General features: G+C 44.3%; 1 protein-coding gene across 1 annotated transcript in view; it reads right to left on the bottom strand.

Annotated features, from left to right (window-relative positions):
- Positions 1–21,042, bottom strand: part of minpp1b (multiple inositol-polyphosphate phosphatase 1b) — an 89,513-nt gene that overhangs the window by 8,722 nt on the left and 59,749 nt on the right. The window contains exon 4 of the mRNA XM_078565945.1: positions 8,745–9,096. Within this exon, the coding sequence (XP_078422071.1) occupies positions 8,745–9,096 (352 nt within the window). The remainder of the gene's footprint in view (positions 1–8,744; positions 9,097–21,042) is intronic.

Genomic DNA, 21,042 nt, shown 5'->3' with positions numbered 1-21,042 from the left:
TGTTCAGCCTGTGTCTCAGTCCTCATCGTCAGCCTCACTTAAAATCGGAGTTCATCTGTGATCTTGCCCCTTCTCAAACTTAATGCCAAACTCTATCAAGTTATTGGCACTATTTGCAAGATGTCCCTTTACTGTCAGATTATTCCTTAATTCTGGCTTGTTACTCATCACTAAATCTAGCATTACCTGTTCCCTGGCCAGTTCTAAAACGTATTACACCTGATTTTGACCTCTAAGTGAATGGAATTTGAGTGAAATAAAAGTGGGCCCTTTGTTTCATGAAAACTGCCCTGGATGCACTTTAAAAATTCATTACTTCTATGGTTTCAGCTGTTTTGCATCTCCTAATCAATGCAAAACTTAAATTCTCCCATTATAATCAGTTTACCATTGCTATGTGTTCTCTGACCTCTGTATTTATACATTCTGCTACAACATCACTGCTGTCAGAACGTCTGTATATAGCTCCCACTAGAACCTGGCAACCTTTGCAGTTTCTTTATTCTAATCAAAGTGTTTCCATTGTCTATCCTTTTTTTTAAAACTGCTGTAATATTGCTTTTCCTACTCTTTTCTTTATTTTCCTGACATTTCTAAAGACCTTACAGTCTGCAATATTTAGCTCTTATTCATGCCCAGCTTGTAGCCAGGTGTCTGTAATGACTACTGCGTTGCATCCTTTGAGCTGAATCTGTGCTTTTAATTTGCTTGTTTTATTCCTTACACTGTGTGCATGTGTGTAGGGAAGTCTGGTCTGGTTAACCTTCCCCACTCTGACCATTTGTGCTGATTGTGTTTTTCTTCCTTTTTAAAAAAAATTTATCACGTTCTCTAATTTTTCAATGTTCCTGCTTTATTCACATGAGGTACATTATTAATTTTTATACTATTAATTGAATTTGGATTATTTATACGCTGATTTGGACTGAGCTTTTCTCTCACCCCTTCCTTTTTCTCACCTTTAAGTTATCCGTTTTGCCATTATTTCTAGCCGAACCTTTACCATTAACTCCATTAACTCCCCACCTCTGTGTTGGTTTAAAGTCCTTGCTACATCCTATTTAACCTTTTAGGAAAAATGTTGGTTCAGATGAAGCCTGTTCAAGAAGACATAATAATGTCTATAATGTTATCGGAGATTATTTTAAAATAGATTTTAGTGGTATGTGTCTGTTGTGTGTGTATGTGATTAAAGGCAACTGGCCGAGAGGCTTTGATGTATGGAAGAGAAGTAGGTTTAAAGTGGTAATTAGATAAACATAGGGAAAGAGGTGGTGAGGTGTAAAGGGGGTAATTTACATTTTTAAATAGACCATTCAAAAAAGCGGGTGAAATATTACACCTAACCAGGTGAAGCTCAGAAACAATGGGCAGAATTTTCCAAGCCTGCTGGCAGTGAGCATGATAGGTGGCATCTGCAGATAATATGATGCGACCTGCTTCACGACAGCGTGAAGACAGGTCGCAATCGTCTGCTCAGCCCATCGACAGCGGGCCACATTTCCCAACATCGCTTGGTGGGGAGCTAATTGTAACACATCAGCACATAATTAAAAGGCCATCCCGCCAGACTCTTGGAACCCCGCTGTATCGTCCGTCCACGTCGGTGGGAAGGCACACCAACATGTTTTACAACAGTATGCAGGTGACGTGCACTTGGCGGCTTTCACTTTGGGGGAACTGAGTTGAGTGAGCAGCAGCATTCACCACAGCTTATCTGTTGTTTACAGGCCTCGGGGCTGCCTGGCCCCGGAGGCGACTGCTGAGGCCGGGTGGGGGGGGGGTTGTCCAGGGGCAACTGCTGGCCAGCATCGGATATGACCATTGTCAGTGACGGGGGGGTGTCAAGTGCTGCCCTGGCGCTGCATCCCGCGCACAGGCAATAGAGGAGGGGTGGGGGGCAGGATAAGTGAGAGAAGTGGCCACGCATTAGGGACACCTGTATAAATTGCCTTTGCAGCTGAGGCAGCTCAGGCGCAGCCACAGTCAGGCTCCTAACCTGCCCACCCATGCAAGCCCTGACCTGGCACCAAGGGTACATGGAGGGCATCCACTGCCAGTGGCTGTGAAAGTGACCGCGGTGCTCAATTTCTATGCCAGTGGCCCCTTTCAGGGCTTCACAGGTGACCTCTGTGGGATTTCACAATCCGTCACCCACAAATGCATCCATGAGGTCACGGATGCCATCTTCTCCATGGCACACAGCTTTGTGCATTTCGCTTGGGACTGGGACAGCCAGGATGCAGGAGCCATTGGATTCACCCTGATCTTGGGATTCCCACAGGTACAGAGTGCGATTGACTGCACTCATGTGGAGCTCAGGTCTCTGTCACTACACTCAGTGGATCTCATCAACCACAAGGGCTTCCGCTCACTGAATGTACAGCAGCTATGTGACCACCAGAAACACATCCTGCAGGTGTGTGCACGGTTTCCAGGGAGTGTGCACAACTCCTACGTCCTGAGTCGCTTGTAGATTCCTGAAGTCATCCAGGGTCCACAGAGGCTGCAGGGTTGGCTCCTCAGGGACAAGGGCAGAGACCGTGGCTGATGACACCTATGTGGCGGCCTCAGACTGCAGCAGAGCGACGGTATAATGAGGCTCATGCTGCAACTTGCAACTTGGTGGAGCAGACTTTCGGGATGTTGAAGATGAGGTTCTGGTGCCTGGACCGGTTTGGTGGTGCCCTGCAATACAGTCCACAGAGGATGTCACACATCATTGTTGTCTGCTGCGCCCTTTACAACCTGGCGCTGCAACGGGGAGATGAGCTGGCTGAGGAGATGGAGGAGCTGCACGTCTCCTCCGATGAGGACGACGCCGACGGGGATGAGGGTCAGGGCCTTCGGTGGTGAAGATGACAGCGATGAGGCTCTCGCTAGACAAGGTAGACGTGCTCAGGAGGCCCTCATAGCTGCCAGATTTGTGGTCTGGCTCATGGCAGTGCCAATACCCTCTGTGTGAATGCTCCTGTCCTGGAGTTGCGGTGGAGGCCCTAATAGTCACTCGATCACAGATTGATGACAGCAACATGCAGTGAGGACACTCCATAGATCTTCACATAGCCTTTGAGAATGTCTAACTCCTGTCTGGCTGAGGGTAGCTTTCTTGCACTACATGATCAGGGCCATCTCAGAAATGCAGCCATGAAACTTTAGATGCATCTGATGCTGTGTCCGCCTTCAGCACCTGACCCCTTCAGGAGCTGGTGCACAGCATCACTGGTCGCAGATACTGGTGTGATGGGGGCCAGCCCCACCTTAAAGGTGCTGAGAGTACATAGAGAGAATGAGAGAACTCTGTGGCACCTGCCCACTACATTCTGGCAGCGATGACCAGCACCGCCGAGGTGCAGGCATCAGTAACGTGTACAGGGAGGGTGAGGCTGGACCATCACTGTGGTCTGAAGGCCGCACAGAACACAGGGAAGAGGCCCTGGACTGAGACACCTGCCTTTTATCTTGTCCAGAAAGGTTTCACATCTGAGTGACAAGAACACTGCTGATCAGAACAAGGAGCCATAGGCAGGGAGACATTCTTGGGAGTTTACTTACAATAGTGAACAGTATATACAAGTGATTAACACCCATGCCCAGGCTGTGCACTAAGAGAGAGCACGTGGTGTCTGCTGGCACCGTCGAGGCTTTCCGTGCCCGGTGGGCAACAGGGGGACTGGGGTGTTTTATTGACCCTCTTAATCACATTTTGGTTTAATGTTTGTAAGTTTCCTTTAAATTTTGTCTTTGTTTTTGTAGTCTCCCCAATTTAAGGGGCTGCTTTTACTTTGTCCCTGATGTTGTTAATTTAGTTTAATTGGTTGGACTCAAAAGAATTAATTCTCCTTAACTTTCCTAACCCTGCCCCTATGTCTTGGTGCTCCCCGGACATCCACAGCAGAGATGGAGGCAGCCTGCTGACTGTGACGCCCTGTCTGTGATGACCTTGGCGGGCATCATCTGGAGGGCTGAGACTTGGAGGGCCCTGGCCTGCTTTCAGGGTCCTGCTGTGTGGCAGTGACACCCTCCTTGGCCTGTGGAGCTGGAGCTGCTGAGGTCACAGGAAGAGGGGATTTTGATGGGCCGGTCATTCCCAGAGTCATCTGGGTGGATGGCCCCGGAGCGTGCACCTGCTGATCCTCCTCCCTATGGGTGCCCGAGGGCCCCTGGCTGAGTCTGTGAGTGGAAGAGGAGGCTGGAGTGAGATCAAGCTGCCCAGCACCCCTCTCACGTGCACACTGTTGGAGGCCAACTATGGCATCAGCAATGGCGTTAAGCCTGCGCAATAGTGCAGGAGTGACATCCTGGACCAAGGTCTCCATGGCAGCTACCATCCTGCCAGTGTTGACATCGCTGCGTTGCAATGCTGGCGCTATCACCTCAGCCTGAAGACGGACGGACTCCTCCATCATGCCTTGCAATCTGAGGAGTGCAGCGGACATCCCTTTCCGATGTTCCTGAGCTTGCCTTTGCAGCTCCAGCAACTGTGATATGACCAAGTGCAGAGGCTTGTCATCTGACTCAGACTTAGCAACGTTCTGGCCCCCAGCAGTCCTCCAAGTGCCGGGGACCTGGGAAGTCCCTGCCTCCGCCTGTTGTGGATCAGACAGTGTGATGTGCTCAGCAGATTGTGATCCCAAGGCTACTCTCAAGCTAGGTCCTACCGAGGTGTGTGTCTTGCACTGGTGGAGGGCATGAGTGAGCGCTGTGATGGGACTTCAGGGAGTGTGCCTTCAGATTCCTCTTCAGGGATTTCTCTGTTGCTTGATTGGAGGCCCTGGGTCATGGGCTCTGTCAGCTGTTTGGCAGATGTGCCTGCGAAAGCAAGGAGAGATAATTAGTGCATGGCAGTGGCCTGTGAAAGAGGACACATCACTCACAACATGGTTGTCTGATGGATGTTGCACTGCTGGATCCTCACTTGGTAGATCAGCACCGACCTCACCGTCAGCACAGGACCAGTCCCGGTCAATGTTGGCTAGCTGGATGGCTCTGTTTTTGAATTCTGTTAGAACTTTGACCTCCGGCATCCCTCCACCTGTCTGTGACCTTTCCCTCCTTTTGTGAGCCAGTGTGTCCTGCATGGGTAGAATAGGGACAGTGTATCAGGATGCCTGCCAGGCCAGATGATAAGTATGCCTGGCATGTGTGGGTGGTGAGTGGTCCCATGGACGGGATGAGGACAATCACAGTCAGTGAAAGTGAGTGAATGGTGATGTCCCTTGCACTGGCAGTGAGTGAGGGCCCTGTGGGTGTGAGATGGGTTTGTGAGTGTGTGGGCTGGGAGCGATGAAAAGAGTGACTTATCCTGGCGGAATGAGGAGATCATTCATCCTTTTGCGGCACTGGGTGGCTGACCTCCTCAGCAGGGCGTTTGCACTGTCCACTGCTGCCACCGCCTCCCAAGCTGGGTTGGTGACTCTGCTGCCCATCCTGTGACCAGAGCGGAAGCAGAGCACATCTCGGCCGGCCTTCACTGCATCCTGCAGTTGCTCAAGGGACTCATCGTTGAAGGCTGCAGTCTTTTTTCCTTTGCTGGTGGCCATAACTCCCGGGCAGCGGTGGTGAGCTGGTGGCGATAAGCACTTTGCTGGCGGCTACCTTTTAAAGATGGCAGCCGGCATGATGCAACAGCGGGATGATGAGGGGGTGGGCGAATGAGAACCCGCTCGCCATGGAAACGGGGTGTTTCGTGGGAGTGAATAAATAATGAGGCGGGCTCGGGACGATACAGCGTGAAAACCCACCATTTACGTCGGCGGGTAGGACTCCATTTTACACGCCCACGACCGCACTTAGTTCAATTCTGGGAAAATTCTGCCCAATGTGTTTATTTTTTAAAAGCTTACTAGTAAAGTGGGTATTATGAAAGGGTTTAATTTTTAGAAGATTTAAAGTTTAAAAAAACCTAATGACAATGAGAATTTGCATTCAAAAAGGAAAATATGTACAAAAGAAGAGAAGGCTGTTGGAAAAAGGAGGAGGGATTCTAAGATCTAAAGCCTTCAGCCTGTAGGCCTCAAGTCTGTCTGCAAGGACCCAGAGCTGAAAGAAACTCATTTTGAATGCGACTGTCCAGGGTGTGCTTTGCCAGGGGTCTGTTTAAATCTATGTGATATATTGTTGCCTTAATGGAGGTGTAACTGGGTCAGATTAATTAGGGGATTTTTGTAGTTATAGTAATAATTTTATAGACATGTATGTGCTTACAATCTTTCTTATATTAACAAATGTTTAATTTAGTGTTATAAAAAAAACCTCTTGAGACTTGGTGGTCTTATTATTACTGAATTCAAAACCTGCATCTTGAAACACACAAATTGCAAAAATGGGCTGTGACAGTTGTTTCAAGTTTCCCTGTGGGATTTGAGCAACTCAGCCTTTACCATCAGCTGTGTCATAATACCTATCCAAGTGGTACAGGCTTCTTCCTGGTGCCAATGTCCCATGAATTAGAACCCCCCCTTTTTCCACACCAGTGTTTGAGCCATGCATTCAGCAATATCCACAATACCGAATCACTAATTTCAACTATCTCTCAAACTTTAGAGATTATTCATGTTATTAGGTGAATCAGCTTCATGCAATTCTGACCCAAAGTCTTGTGCGCTTGAGCTTCTCAACTCAGAAAACCAGAATTTGCTTCAAGTAAGGATCTAAATGCCAGAGGAAATGGCACAAATGTTGGAGCTGAGATCGGATTGACTCCCTTATCCATTTTCTTAGAGTCAATGAGAGTATCATGGGATACTGTCAGCCATTATAGTCATGCCATAATATAAGGCAAGGATAGGGTCCCTATGTGTGATATCATTAAATGGATCCTGGTAATGTGCCACTTCACTAGTTGTCATCCTTACTGTACTCTATAGCTATGGATCACTCTGTACCATGGAGTTGCTGCTAACTCTAGCATGTTACTTTTATGCTTCATCTTCTTCTCCATTAATACTGGGTTTAGTTATTCCTCTCTGATTTGCTCTCTGATCCTGTAAATGTATGTTATGAGAGGCTGAAACATTCTGGGTGCTTTGATAGCTACATTTATACAGTGTGTATGCCTGTAGTGAGATTATGTAAGAGACAGTATAGGAAAGAATTCTACCTCTCTTCCTCATGAGCTATTCTAAACTTACATTAATGTGAAGGAACTGCAAATCTTCTCATTAAAATGTCAGCAATCTTTGGGGCCAGATCCTTGTGAAAAATGGGCAAATGGGGCAGGATTTTCCCCTTCTCAGGTGGCCGATTTCTCGCTGGCTCGCCAATTAATAGCCAGCTAGCGTGAAATGCGTGCTGAGAGCCTCAGCGCTGCCAGGGTGGGGGCGGGAGGAGCGTGAGCGCTGAAATTTGCGCATGTGGCGGGGTGCGCTCATTGAAAGCTCCCTGAAGGCACAGAGCTGCCTCAGGGACCTGAAGAATTTCAAAGTGAAAGATAAAGATTTCACAAATAATATAAACACGTCCCCACATGTGACTCAGTCACATGAGGAGGGACATGTGAAATATGAGTTCAAAAAATTGTTATTGCTTTTTTTCTTCACTGTTGGAAACCTCATCCCGCCCGTGGATGAAGTTTTGCAAAAAACGCAAAGGACGCCTAGCCTGTTCGCCTGCCTGCCAACCGTAAAGTTGGATGGGCAGCGAAAAATTCTACTTCATAAGCTGCTTAAGGACCTTAATAGGCCTCTTAGTTGTCTACAGGCGCGCGCAAGAGTCGGCAGCGCGCCCACCAATCGAAACTGGCGTCGAGATATTCACCCGATGTCATCGTGTGCTATTTCACGCTTGGGAGTGTCAGGTGTGCACCCGCACGCCGAGCTGAAATCCTGGCCACGAAGTTTGTCACACTGGTCTAGGAGAAATGTTGTCCAGTGCTTAACGTATTGGTCTTAACAGTAAAGCGCAAACTAACCATCTGCAGTCCTTGGGAGCCAACTAATGCATTCAGTTATTATACAAAAACATCAACAAACAGAAAAATTTGCATTGTAAACTTAAGAATGCTTAGGAAGTGCATTTGGCCATATTACTTTGTGAAACCTGGCTAATCAAAACACTAATCCTTAATAAACAAACTCACCAGAACCAGCTAAAAGAAAAGCAAAATTCTGCAGATACCGGAACTCATTCATCAAAGACCTTTCATGGATGACCTTTCATCAGATGTTCATTTCTAATATCTTCCCGATCTGATGAAAGGACATCGACCAGAAACTCTTTTTCCTATCAACAGATGCTGCCTGATGGGCTGCATTTTTCCGGCAATTTCTGCTTTTATTTCACCAGAACCAGCTGTCAGATTGATTTGTTGTCAAAGTTACTTAGTGGCCCAATTAAACTTACTGATTTCGGAGGATTAACAGCAGCTTCAGTCCTTAAAACTTGCAATAATTGAAGTGTTTTCTTCTGGACTCAGGAAATGTGAAATACACAGGATGCTGCTTACAGAGAATGTCAGCTGACTACAACTGAAGTGCTTTGTGACATTCAAAAACTAAAGTATAGACTCCTGGCTCAAAATAAGTAATTTGTCCCAAGTCTTGTCAAAGCACATTCAGCAACATCTACACAATATGGTAAAGGAAATATACTTGAAGAAATCTTTCAATTAATGGGGGGAAAAAAATTCAAATTCCAGTAACTTGCAGCTTAACCTGTGCCCATCAGATAAAAGACATGCAGTTAGCTCACAATTCATCATGGTCTAGAGCAAGTAAGTCCTCCCTTGCGGCAAACTCACATACATTTCCGAATTTCAGTGCTTCGATGAGATTCTGATAGCAGTTCTTTACTTCGCCATAGTCAGCAATAAGGTTTCCACTGTGAGGAAATGGAAGTGGCTTTTCATTCAGAAACAACTGGAGCTTGTACTTTTCCCCTAGGTTCTGTGCTTCATTGCACTGGTACAGCACAAGGATGAGGTTTGCAGCGAAAGGTGAAATCCGTCCACTCCTGAACTTGCGATTTTTTTGTTCTTCAAAATTATTTGCTAGTAAGGGGTAATCATCCTTAAAATAACCCATGAGAGTCAGGACCGGCAGGAGGGTCTCTGCATGTCCAAACCGTAAAACTGCAGTATGAGATACGGACTGGTTCCTGTGTGCAGAAGAAAAAGAAAACATTAATTAAAAAGCTTTTCTGAGGATTTAGCGGAATCGCTATTTTTAGAGTGAGCTTCCATGCTGCCGTACAGCACAATTAAAGGGGCGAATTTACATTCAACGGAGATTCCAGGCTTCAGGGATTCTACAATGAATGCGCTCTCTAGCATTTTGAACTTATTTCTTACATTCTCAGGATGTGGGAATCACTGATGAGGCTGGCGTTTATTGTCTATCCCTTGTTACTCTTTAATGGACACTTCTGTCTAAGGGGGCTGCCAGAGATCTTTGTCAACTCCCAGTGTTTGTAGCACCTGCTCGGTGGATGCTGAAAGAGCCAATATTGAGGCTGGCTGGATCTCCTTACCATCTACCACGATTCATCTCTACTGTGCACGCGCAGTTACCTCCAACCCCCGAAATCATTTCTTTCCGCCCAACCCAGTACCCAGAGGAGGTGTCTATACAACCAGGTGTAATGATCGACCAATACCTTTGTCCATGATGGATCAACTGTTTTACAAAGTGCTATGAATATCATGGGAAAAATCACTAATAACAACCTCATTAAAGAAGAGGCGTGCGTCTTTAACAATTAAGCTATTTTCAGTTCTAATGATTCAAAAAATTCTCCTAGGTCACATCTCTGGCAGATGAGCTGGTCCTTATTTTGAGCAGCCATCTTCATGCACTGTCACTTGGGGGTTCAGGAAATGAAGGGGGAACTCTCATAATATACACTGCACCCCACCTCTGAGAAGCATTTCTTACTGCACCAGTGCAATCTTTTCCATTTCCAACATCAGCTTCTCACCTCTTCCTGAAAAGCCACTCAAAATTACCATCAGTTTTGCCCTGTGGGATCTGTACTCATTTCCCAAAAATCTGTCAGAGAAGAAAGATCCCATCAGCCTGGGCTGGAACTACACCCAGGAATCAAAATCCCATTCCAGCTTCACACGGGAGATTTAATTGATACTGAGTATTGATGGGGAGGGTGAGGTATAGTTCAGGTGGGCTTGAATGAATGTTTCACAGAAAAACAAACATAACAAAAAGGCCCAGAGTCCAAAGTAATAAAAAAACAAACTTAACTCATTCAAGTGCTTTGGTCACAGGACTTTATTCAGCTGTGTTGTTGCTTTGAGTAGTTAGCCTTTATGGGACTATATGGCATATGTGAAGCTGGTCATCAGTTTTTTTTTTAAGAATGGTAAGTATGCATGTGTTGAAGGGTTGTAGCCAGTGTTTGTTGGAACACCATTGCTTGGACTGGCTCTTCCTGCCAGCCTAAAGCACAAATTTAAACCTGACTAACAATTTATTTTCTTTATTCTTTCATGGGATGCAGGTGTTGCTGGGAAGGCCAGCATTTGTTGCCCATCCCATTGCTTGGTCATCTCAGAAGGCATGTTAAGAGTTAACCTCACTTCTGTGGGTCTGGAGTCACATGTAGGCCAGACCAGGTAAGGATGACAGATATCCTTCCCTAAAGGACATCAGTGAACCAGATGGGTTTTTATGACAATTGATGATAGTTTCATGGTCACCATTACTAAAGACAAGCTTTCAATTCCAGATTAATTAACTGCATTCAAATTCCACCAGCTGCAATGGGGGGATTTGAACCCATGTCCCCAAAGCATTGGCCTGGATCTCTGGAATACTAGTCCAGCGGCATTACCTTTACCCTCCCTCTCCCCCTGGGTGGGTAGAAAGCAATTTAATGATTATCAACCAAAGCTTTCAAAGCCCCGATCAAACCAGCTAGCATGGCCATCAGTAGATGACTGTTTCTTATGGCCATTCAATTTCTGTCCTGGGAATGCTTCTAACATTGTATTAGTGCCAGAACATACACAACAGTACATTTTTCTTTTATAACGACTGGCTCACTAAGCATACAAGATTTTGAATTACCAGTTAATCTGCTGTTACCACACAAGGAGTCAAAGTCAAATACAGTGCTCAGGACAGGCAGCATTAGTGGATGGAGGTGGGGTAACTGGATCCAAGGCGAGATGAGAATAGAAGACATTTGGAAGAGTACGAGGGGTGGTGGGAAGAGAGGAGGTATGGAGGAGGGAAGGAAAAAGGAAGTTGGAGAAGATGAAGAAGAGGGAGAGGAGTGGATGGAGAATGTCTTCGTGCAGAGGAAATTGGAAAAGTTGGAGGAAAGATGGACAGTGACGGATGGAGGAAGGAAGAAGGAGGAGACGAAAGGAGGGAGGAACGGAATGGGGGGGAATGGACATGGATGGGGAGGAGGAGAAGGAGAGGATGATGAAAGAGATGAGGAGAGTAGAGGGATGGCAAGAGAGGGTGGACGATAAAGATAACAATAGAGGAGCATGTAGAAGGAAAGAAGAAGAGGAAGACTGGGAAAGATATGTTACAAATGGAGAGGGAGAGGATGGGGATAGAGAGTAGGGAGGGTAAGGATGATTAGGAAAGAAGCGGGATGGGAGTGGCTGTTAAGAATTGAAAGGGGAGAGAGAAAGATGGAACAATAGGAGCATAGTGCGTGGATGGGGGTGGATATTTTGGATAATTATTGATGGTGAGAGGAAGAGTTTCCCAGGACTCGTTTCTCTTTGATGAGGCAGAAAGTGATGGGTCATTTGTTACGTCAGTGGGCAGGGAAGTGGGGGTTGGGTTGGGAAGCAAGGTCCAGGACAGCCAGTCAGTACAGGGAGTGCAAGGAGAGGCTGAGTATTTACTCAATGAGGAGGAAAAGCAAGGGGCTAAAATGTTTGTCAAGTAGTGGAGAGGGAGTGGTAATGCTGATCTGTAGTGGGGACAATGGAGTTTCAATACATGTGCACAGTGCTGGAGGGTGTTTTCTGGAGTTGGATATTGCTTAATTGGGCAATCAGTGTGTTTCCTCTGAATGACAACACCCTACCTCAGAGTGGCTGTTAACCATTTTCAAATGAGGATTTGTGCTTCATTGTGTTTGGACTGGTTCTGATTTAGAGAAGAAGGAATTTGGCAATGCTTCAGCTTTACTAAATTAGATTTCGAAGTTGGATAGTATGAATGCACAAGCTGAGTCCAGTGAGGTTGCCACAGCAACAGTAGCCACGTCCAACTGTTCTTACAGAGTTTCTTTTGGGTTCTCAACTGGGGGTCAGACAGAAGGTTTCAAGGAACCTGCCAAAAATAACCAATGTGTAGAATGCAGGCCTTGTGTAATCTACCTCCACCCCTTTCTTGAATGAATTTTTAAACACAATCTTGAGCAGCACAACCATTCAATTCAGCCAATGGCTAGTAACTGAGTGTCACTGATCATGCAGGCACAAGGTGGCTCACAGCTACAACACTTCACTACACCCCTCACCTGAGCTACTATCAAATGCCCAGCAGCAACAAGTTTCACATTAAGTAAATAAAACAAAAATAATAAATATATATGTTTAATTGGAAATATGTTTTACATTGGAATTTTTATAACATGGGAGGGGGGCCTTAGAAGCACAAAGGTTGAGAACCTCTGAGTTTGTTAAGATGACCCTTTACAGCACGCATGGGAATAATAGCTGCTAAATGGCCTACTCACTGCTTTTCATAAGTCTGAAATGGAACCAAAAATACAATAACATTAGCTGACACTCAGCCCAGCATTCAAACATCAACACCATAAATAAGGTACAGAAATTGCAATGAAGCCTTAGAGTACCCCTCTTTTTGATTAACCCTTGAAGTAAAAAAAAAACACTGTTAAAACAGAACAAGAGGAAAAGAAGAAAAAGTTGATTTCTTTGTTCCATTCAGGCATTTGTCATCATAGCTCCCTCATGTTCTCCTAGCTCGAGACAGAAATCTTAGTCTTAGAATTTGGTCGGACGTTTCCACCTTGCTTGCAATGATGGATGCCAGTGTCTTGGGATTATTTACCAGTTGCTGCGCATGAATTCAAATTTCAAATGTCCTTTCTCCCTTCTGCAGCTCTGACTGTTTCCAGCTTTCCAAGTCCTTGTGCATCCGCCAGTACTCGACCATCACCTTGCCTCCTCCTTAGGTTGGCTTTACTTTCTTGAATCTATTTCCTGAACTCTTCTGCCTCTCTACCTCCCTTCATGCCTTTAAAAGCTTTCTCAAAACTCATCTCTTTGACCATGCTATTGGTTTTTAGGGGGAGCGATGGTGGCGTAGTGGTACATTGGTGGCTCAATGTAATGCTCTGGGGACACAGGTTCAAATCCTGCCAAGGCAGCTGGTGGAATTTTTAAAAAAGATTTAAAAGGTGCCAGGGCTTGAAAACTGCAGCTATTTAGGAGAGTTTGGATAGGCTAGGTTGTTTCCCTTAGAACAGAGGAGGTTAAGGGGTGACCTAATTGAGGTGTACAAGATTATGTGGGGCCTAGATAGGGTCGATAAGAAAGGCTTGTTCCCCCTAGCTGAGGGATCAATTACCAGGGGGCATAGATTTAAGGTGATTGATAGAAGGATTAGAGGAAATTTGAGGAAAAACTTTTTCAGCCAGAGGATGGTGGGTGTCTGGAATTCACTGCCTAAGTTGGTGGTTGAGGCTGAAACGCTCAACTTATTTAAAAGGTACCTGGATCTGCAGCTGAAATGCTGTAACCTGCAAGGCTACGGACCAGGTGCTGGAAAGTGGGATTAAAATGAGCAGCTAGTTTCTTATTTCTCTTTTTGGTCGGCGCATACACGATGGGCTAAATGGCCGCTTCCTGCACCATAACTTTTCTATGGTTTTATGGTTTTGTTCTAACCCTCCCACAAAGTCTACCTGCTTCTTTTCTCCTTGAGAAACTTGAAACCTTTTCTACATCAAAGGTCTTGCATAACTGCAAGCTGCTATTGCTTTAATACCCAAATCTGGTGATTTACCCCTTTACATATCCCCTATTGCCCCATCTACCTTAGCTAGCTGCTATGGGTGCTCAGGTAAGGATATAGATAAGAATTTTTGGAACAGTGGGCCTTTCAAAAAATTAACTGTATCCCTGGGCTGCCTATGGGATTGTGATTGATGCAGAAGTTTGCAGAATTCACAGAAATCCAGAAATTCACTTTCATTGAGTCTGTCTGCAGCTCTCTCCGGACCTATTTCTGCCTAATCCAAAATGACATGAGTTTTGCTTGCCTTTTAATAGTTAAGATTATGTTTAACCTTAACTTTATTAACTTGCTATATGTTTCGTGTGAATGAGAAGCTTTGCACTGCACTTTCAACTGAAGGATCTCAGTATGGGGAGCCACTCAACACATACTGTCTCACAGCTCATGGTAGATGCCTGTATCAATGCATAGAGAGCCTTCCAAAATGAAGCCTCAGAATTCACTAAGGCTCTACTCTGCAGCAGGTATTCATTAATTACAAGCTCTTGCCTTTGCATAAAGGCAGCAGTGATCTTAGATATACTTCATTACTGATTTCTAGCAACTAAAGCACTTAAAATAATGTTGATTCAAAAAACAAAATAAGACAAAGGAGACATTCAACTTCACTGGGGTCAGCACAATTTTGGCTGTGTTATTTTACCTTTTCATTATTTTGAGATGGGCTTCAGCCAGGCGAAAATCAATAATGAAAGAATATAGGTGGTCTGAAACGAGTTTCGTATAGGATATAATACTCAGATGGCTAAGTGTGTGAGTGCTCACTGACAGAAACAGGATTCAAAATAATCTTCAAGGTCACTGCTTATCCTAGGAACCCAAAGTTGGGTGTGGTTCGTATGCAATCCGTTGACAAAATAAAAGGCTAATTATTACTTGTTGGCCGTGGAATACACAAGACATTAACATGACATTTTTCAAGACTGTTAGTTTCACACAATTATCAACCAGTAAACTTTACATGGGTTAACAGCCCTTCTAAAAAGCAGCTAGTGAGTGTTATGATAATGAATTAAGCATTCATCCACAAAGATTACCAATGCTAATGTCTAGACATTAATGCCTTCATTGTAGACATTGTGTAACACTTGAAGGTGGAGCACAGTCGCCTGTAAAACATGTTCAGCAGCAAAGTCATAACTTGTGAAGTGGTTGGCTTATGAGGTACCTAGTGGCCTTTGCCAGGATACTGAAGTTTTGGCCTGAGAATCTGGCAATGCACCACTTTCATGAAGGCTATGAGGGGAGCTGCCAGCACTGACCAAGTTCTACTGGTAAACTGATTGGGATGGGTGTGAAATACGTGCTGTCCAAGAAGACCAGAATGCTCAAGTTGTTCACATGCTTAACACAGAATAATGTTGAATGCATCTGTTTTGGAAGACAGTTAAATGGCGCTGAGCCAGATATGTACAAACCACTGAGAATTGTAATAGATGAAGCAGTCAGCAGGCTTAGTACTTAGTACCAAGAGGCCTGTTTACTAGGGACCTCAGAGAGAGATGATAGTAGGAACCCTGCTTCTCAAGTTGTTTGACTGAAGAGAATACTTAGCACTGCAGTTAACGTGAATGGAAATTTTAATCAAAAGCTGGAAGGTAGTCAATGTTCATTCTGCTTATGGCTCTTGTTATAGGAATGAAAACAGCAAGTAGAGCAGGACTTGTGCTTTTTGGATCTAACCAGTTTGGTGTCAGTGATCCCAGCTTTCATAATCATCTCAAGATGCTAAAGTCTCTTTTTTCAACTCGACACCAACTTGGGTCAGAGACAGCAATAAAATTTGAATGCAGTAGATTCATGATCTGGAGGAAAGCAGAGGGTATATTCAACAACAACCTAACAGGAATTCCCATTGTGTTCTTTTCGCTTCTTCTCCTGTCCCTCTTTTCTCTGATTATAAACTTATCTTGCTTATAAACTGTTAAACCTCTAAGCTATTCCAGTTCTGATGAAAGCTCACTGACTGGTTTCTCTCTTTGTAGATGCCGCCTGGCCTGCTAGCCCTTTCCATCAGTTTGTTATTTTTCTTTCCTTATACATAATGTCAATCATGAAGCTGAAATGTGATTATGTTACTGGAATAATGTTTTATTTATTCAGGGCCAGAAGTTGAATGTCACCAAAAAAATGTGGCATCATTGGCAGTGTAGACCCCTGAAAGAGTCCCACAGACACACATTCTAACTTCCAGAAGGCAATGCAAGTTAACACAAAAAAACAAGCGGTTTATTCAGACAACACAGGAGAAATAACCTGCTGGTCAGTCAATGGAAATGTATTGACTCAGGGCACCCCAGTTTTAAATGCTAGGTTGTTACTTAACGGGAGTAAATCTTGACCGAATTCATGCAGGCATAGGGAGGAGAAAAACCATTAAAAAAAATAAAGTTGTAGGGCAGGACTGTTAGAGGGTTCCAAGGAGAATAGTGTAACAAATACAGATGTTCCTGTGATTAACGTGCCTATGTTTCACAGATGATGACATTTTAAAAACTGAAAACATACAACACAAAAACAATCCCCATAGAATTGAGATTAAACAAAACTTAAAAAAAATAAATTGCCAAATGATTCCTGTTGCAGTTCAGAGCAGTCAATCAAAGAAATCACTGCAAAGTTAACAATGCTAATCCATTTACACATCTTAATGAATTGAATTTAATGGAATCCTTTTCTTATTCTGTGTTCCTTGCAGACCAGGCCAGCCCAGCTAATCATGATGCAACTATGCTGTACATTAGGTACAAGGAGGACACATGGACGCCAGGTATTTAAATGGGGGAGGGATAGTTGGTCAGTTGCCCTCAACAATACCATCATGATTTTCGGTGGAGAGCCAGAGGTAAACTCTCTCTGGGTAACAGACAAATTGCAGTTCATAGGTAGGACATTAGCGTTCCATGGGTGGCGGAGATATCAGGCTCATACTAAAGCCTATCCCTTTCTTGTTCTCTCAGAGAATCGAGGGATATGGGGATTGGGTAGGAAAGTGAAATTGAAGCCCAAGATCAGCCATGATCGTATTGAATGGTGGAGCAGGCATGGTGGGCCATTTGGTCTACTCCTGCTCCTATTTCTTGTGTTCTTGGGTTCTTAATGATTACTTTACATTCCTCCCTCCCCCCAAAGCCTATTTATTTTAGTGTTCCTGGCAGTGGCAGCCAAACAGGTGACTTTATTGCCAAGATCCTTATGAATTGGTGTTTTCCTGTTGTCCCAGGGGCAATGCAAATGCCGCCTCCAGTGGTGACAGCCATCCTTTACTGTACAGTTGTCTGAGTACTCAGGTTGCTTTAGTTTTGCTAACAGTTTAACAGTTCTGTGTGTAGAGTATCCCCAACTATGGTGGCATGTTAGGCAACCAAGCACACAAAGTCTAAAATCAGGAGATACCAGGATCTATATGCTTATCATCTTTGTTTCCATTGGTACAGTGAACAGTTGCAGCACGCTCTCCCAAGCTGTCTATATTGAGGATGAAACACATGATGCAAGAATTGCCAAAGTAAGTGTAGTCTTCAGCAGACTTTGAACACCAGTCTGACAATGAAGTCTGCAATAGCCCTGCCCACTCTGCTCTACACTTGGCTTGAACTGTGCACCAGCGTCATGCCAAGAAGCTCAACCACTTTCACTTGAGCTGCCTTCGGAAGCTTCTGGAGATCAGATGGCAGGACAAAATACCAGGCACTGAGGTGTTTACCTGAGCTGGCATGCCAAGCATCTATTTCGTATTGAGACAGTCACAACTGAGTTGGACTGGTCAGTTAGTTCGAATGCCTGCCTCCTTGGGGGGGAACGGAGGGCGGGTGGAGCGGGGTCAGGGGTAGCTAATGCCATATACAGCAGATGCATGGGGGAAGCAGGACAATAAATAAGTCTGTCCAGAGATAGCCATTAGGTTCACGGGGAGATGGCTATTTGGCTTCCCGGAGGAAAAACATTACACATATTAATTGCATCAGAAATTCCCTCACTGTGATATTAAATTCATGTGACACTTGCAGATGGATACCATAAAGAGACGTTCTTGAATTAAAACCATTTGATGTGCAAATGCAGTGGCAGAGGAAAATAAAAATGAGATGGCCAATGAGCTGCTGTTTATACTGAACGGCAGCAGCTCCTTATTCTGATTTGAACAATTCGGCTGCATTCCAAGTGTATAATGTTTGTTGAAGAGGAGCTCAATGTTTTAAAAATAACCCTGGGCACTCCTAATTCCTTGCAAAGGACAACCTTCCCTTCCTCCCACGCTGGAAGATCACTTGGCACAGAAGGGGCAGCAAGCTGACCTTCACTGGCTGAGTTTTCATCCCTGGACACTCCAAGTATATCATGAGTGACATAACTAGAGTGCCAGGAAATGGTGTAAATGAATCAGCCCTGTGTTATCTGGCAAGATTGTTCACTCAGGTGCAGATTCAATCTAAACCTAGAATCGTACAGCACAGGTCCATTGTGTGCCAGCTCTTTGAAAGTGGTATCCAACTGATCCTATTCTCCTCCTCTTTCTCGATAGTCCTGTAATTTTTTTCCCCTCCAAGCATTTATCCAATTCCCTTTTGAAAGTTACCTTTGAAACTGCTTCCACCACCCTTTCTGGTAGTGCATTCCAGATCATCATCGCTTGTTACTTAAAAAAAAGTCTCCTCACCTCCTTCAAGGTTCTTTTGCTAAATAGCTTAAGTCCATTTTCTCCGGTCACCAACCCCACAGTCAGTGGAAACAGTTTTTCCCCCCTCTTACTCCATCAGAAACCCTCATTATTTTGAACATTTATGCTAAAATCTCCCCTTAACCTTCTCTGTTCTCAGGGGAACAATTGCAGTTTCTCTAGTCTGGGAATATCAGAAGTAAACCTGTACCTGGATAGCATCAGCAGTGTTGGCCACATGTCATTTTACCCATTGCTATGAATATAATATGCTCAGAACAGTTTAAAGTATTGTGTTCACCAATTATTACACTGGAAGTTATTTGCTGTAGTCTTTTGCTTCTGCATAACGATATTATTCTTTAAAATAACTACAATTCTTACTTTACACTGAACACTGCAGTCTGCCTCTTGGAGTGAACAGGAGAATATGGTAGGCAGCCTGCACAATCTGTGCTGCAAAAGACCATGATAAAAAGATAACTGTTAATTCTGTTCTTCCCTTCTAAAGTTCCAAGTAGAAGACCACAGGAGATACAGCTCTGCTTCCAGAGATTGCCTTTTGCTATGATAATGGATGAAGAGTATCAGGAAAGAGTTCAAATTGCAAGACCTGGTATCTGTAATTTTTGAAAAGTAGAAGATGATATGTGGCAGCAGGTGTGAAATGAAATAAGATAATTGGAAGGGACCAAAGGAAGGATTGTTTCTTCTCAAACTTTTAGCTGCAGGAAACAATATCATGACTCAGGTTTTGTATCAAGAATAATGGTGAGACCATCAGCGTCACCGTTATGTAGAATAAATCTGACAACAACTTCTGGCATCTATGCATGTGTAGTTAAACACGGGAATCCAGATGTTGCTGTCCAATTTGCCCTGCTCTTCCGCAAGCTGCGTATACTGGTATGTTACTCATAGACTTGGCACTAAAATCCATGTAATGGCATGAACGCTTCTGTCCTTACCCACCAATTAACCACTATTAACGGGAGAAAAAAGTTAGGGCTGGCACATTCAGGTGTAACTGAATTTTTAACAGTGTGATAAGTCTTAATTACTGCCAAACAACCACTCTGGCCCAGAAAAATCAATTTTTACAAGTGTGTAGTCTCATTCCTTAAGAATGGAACAGCATTGTGAGGCCTTAAGGCCAATCTGGATATACATATTAGTAAACCTGACAAAGGGACGGGAATAATCACCCTTAACAAGCGTGTCTAGATCAATGAAATGCATGCCATTCTTAACGACAGGTCCAAATTCATATACTTGACCAGACAGCCATGCTCAAAAGTAAGCTTGCTGGACTTGTGTAAGAGTGCTGACCTTCCTTGTGATATATATGACAAGGACCGTCCTCATGCTTCGCTATGTCCGTGTATGTATGGGCTGCCCAAGGCACACAAAAACCTTGTCCCTTGACACCCTACTTTATTTATGACCGGTTCTGCACAACGTGAATTGGTCAGATGATTGGGTGAATTGTTACAACCAGTTTTGACCAAGTTTCCACATACACAGCGAAGGACTCCTTCACATAAGAACTTAAGAAATAGGAACAGGAGTAGACCATTCAGCCCTTTGAGCCTGCTCCGCCATTCAATAAGACCATGGCTGATCTTCTTGTGTTTCAAATTCCACATTTCCATCTATCCCCAATAACCTCTGACTCCCTTGCCTAACAAGAATCTATCTACCGCTGCCTTAAAAATATTCAATGACCCGCTTCCACCACTTTCTGAGGCAGAGAGTTCCAAAGTTGCACAACCCTCTGAGACAAAAAAATTTTCCTCATCTCTGTCCTAAAAGGGCGACCGCTAATTTTAAAACCCTGCCCCCTAGTTCTGGACTCACCCACAAGAGGAAACATCGTTTCGACTTCCACCTTGTCAAGGCCATTCAGGATCTTGTATACTTCAATAAAATCACCACTCGCTCTTCTAAACTCCAGTGGAAACTCCAGTCTGTTCAACCTTTCCTCAGAATACAACACACTCATTCCAGGTATCAATCTAATAAACCTCCTCTGAACCGCCTCCAATGCATTTACATCCTTCCTTAAATAAGGAGACCAAAACTGCACACAGTATTCAAGGTGCGGTCTTACCAATGCCCTGTATGACTGAAGCATAACATCCTTACTTTTATGTTCAATCCCTCTCCTGATAAAGGATAGCATTCAATTAGCCTTCTTAATTACTTGCTGTACCTGCATATTAACTTCTTGTGACTCATATATTAGAACACCTAGATCCCTCTGCACCTCAGAATTGTGCAGCCGTTCTCCATTTAGGTAATACTCTACTTTTTTGCTCTTCCTGCCAAAGTGAACAACTTGGCATTTTCCCACATTAAACTCCATTTGCCAGATCTTCGTCCACTCAGTCAAGCTATCTGTATCCATCTGCA

Source organism: Cetorhinus maximus, chromosome 20 (assembly GCF_964194155.1).
Source record: "Cetorhinus maximus chromosome 20, sCetMax3.hap1.1, whole genome shotgun sequence".
Classification (NCBI taxonomy): Eukaryota; Metazoa; Chordata; class Chondrichthyes; order Lamniformes; family Cetorhinidae; genus Cetorhinus; species Cetorhinus maximus.
The sequence above is the reverse complement of the archived record's forward strand: the minus strand, read 5'-3'. Positions and strand labels throughout refer to the sequence as shown.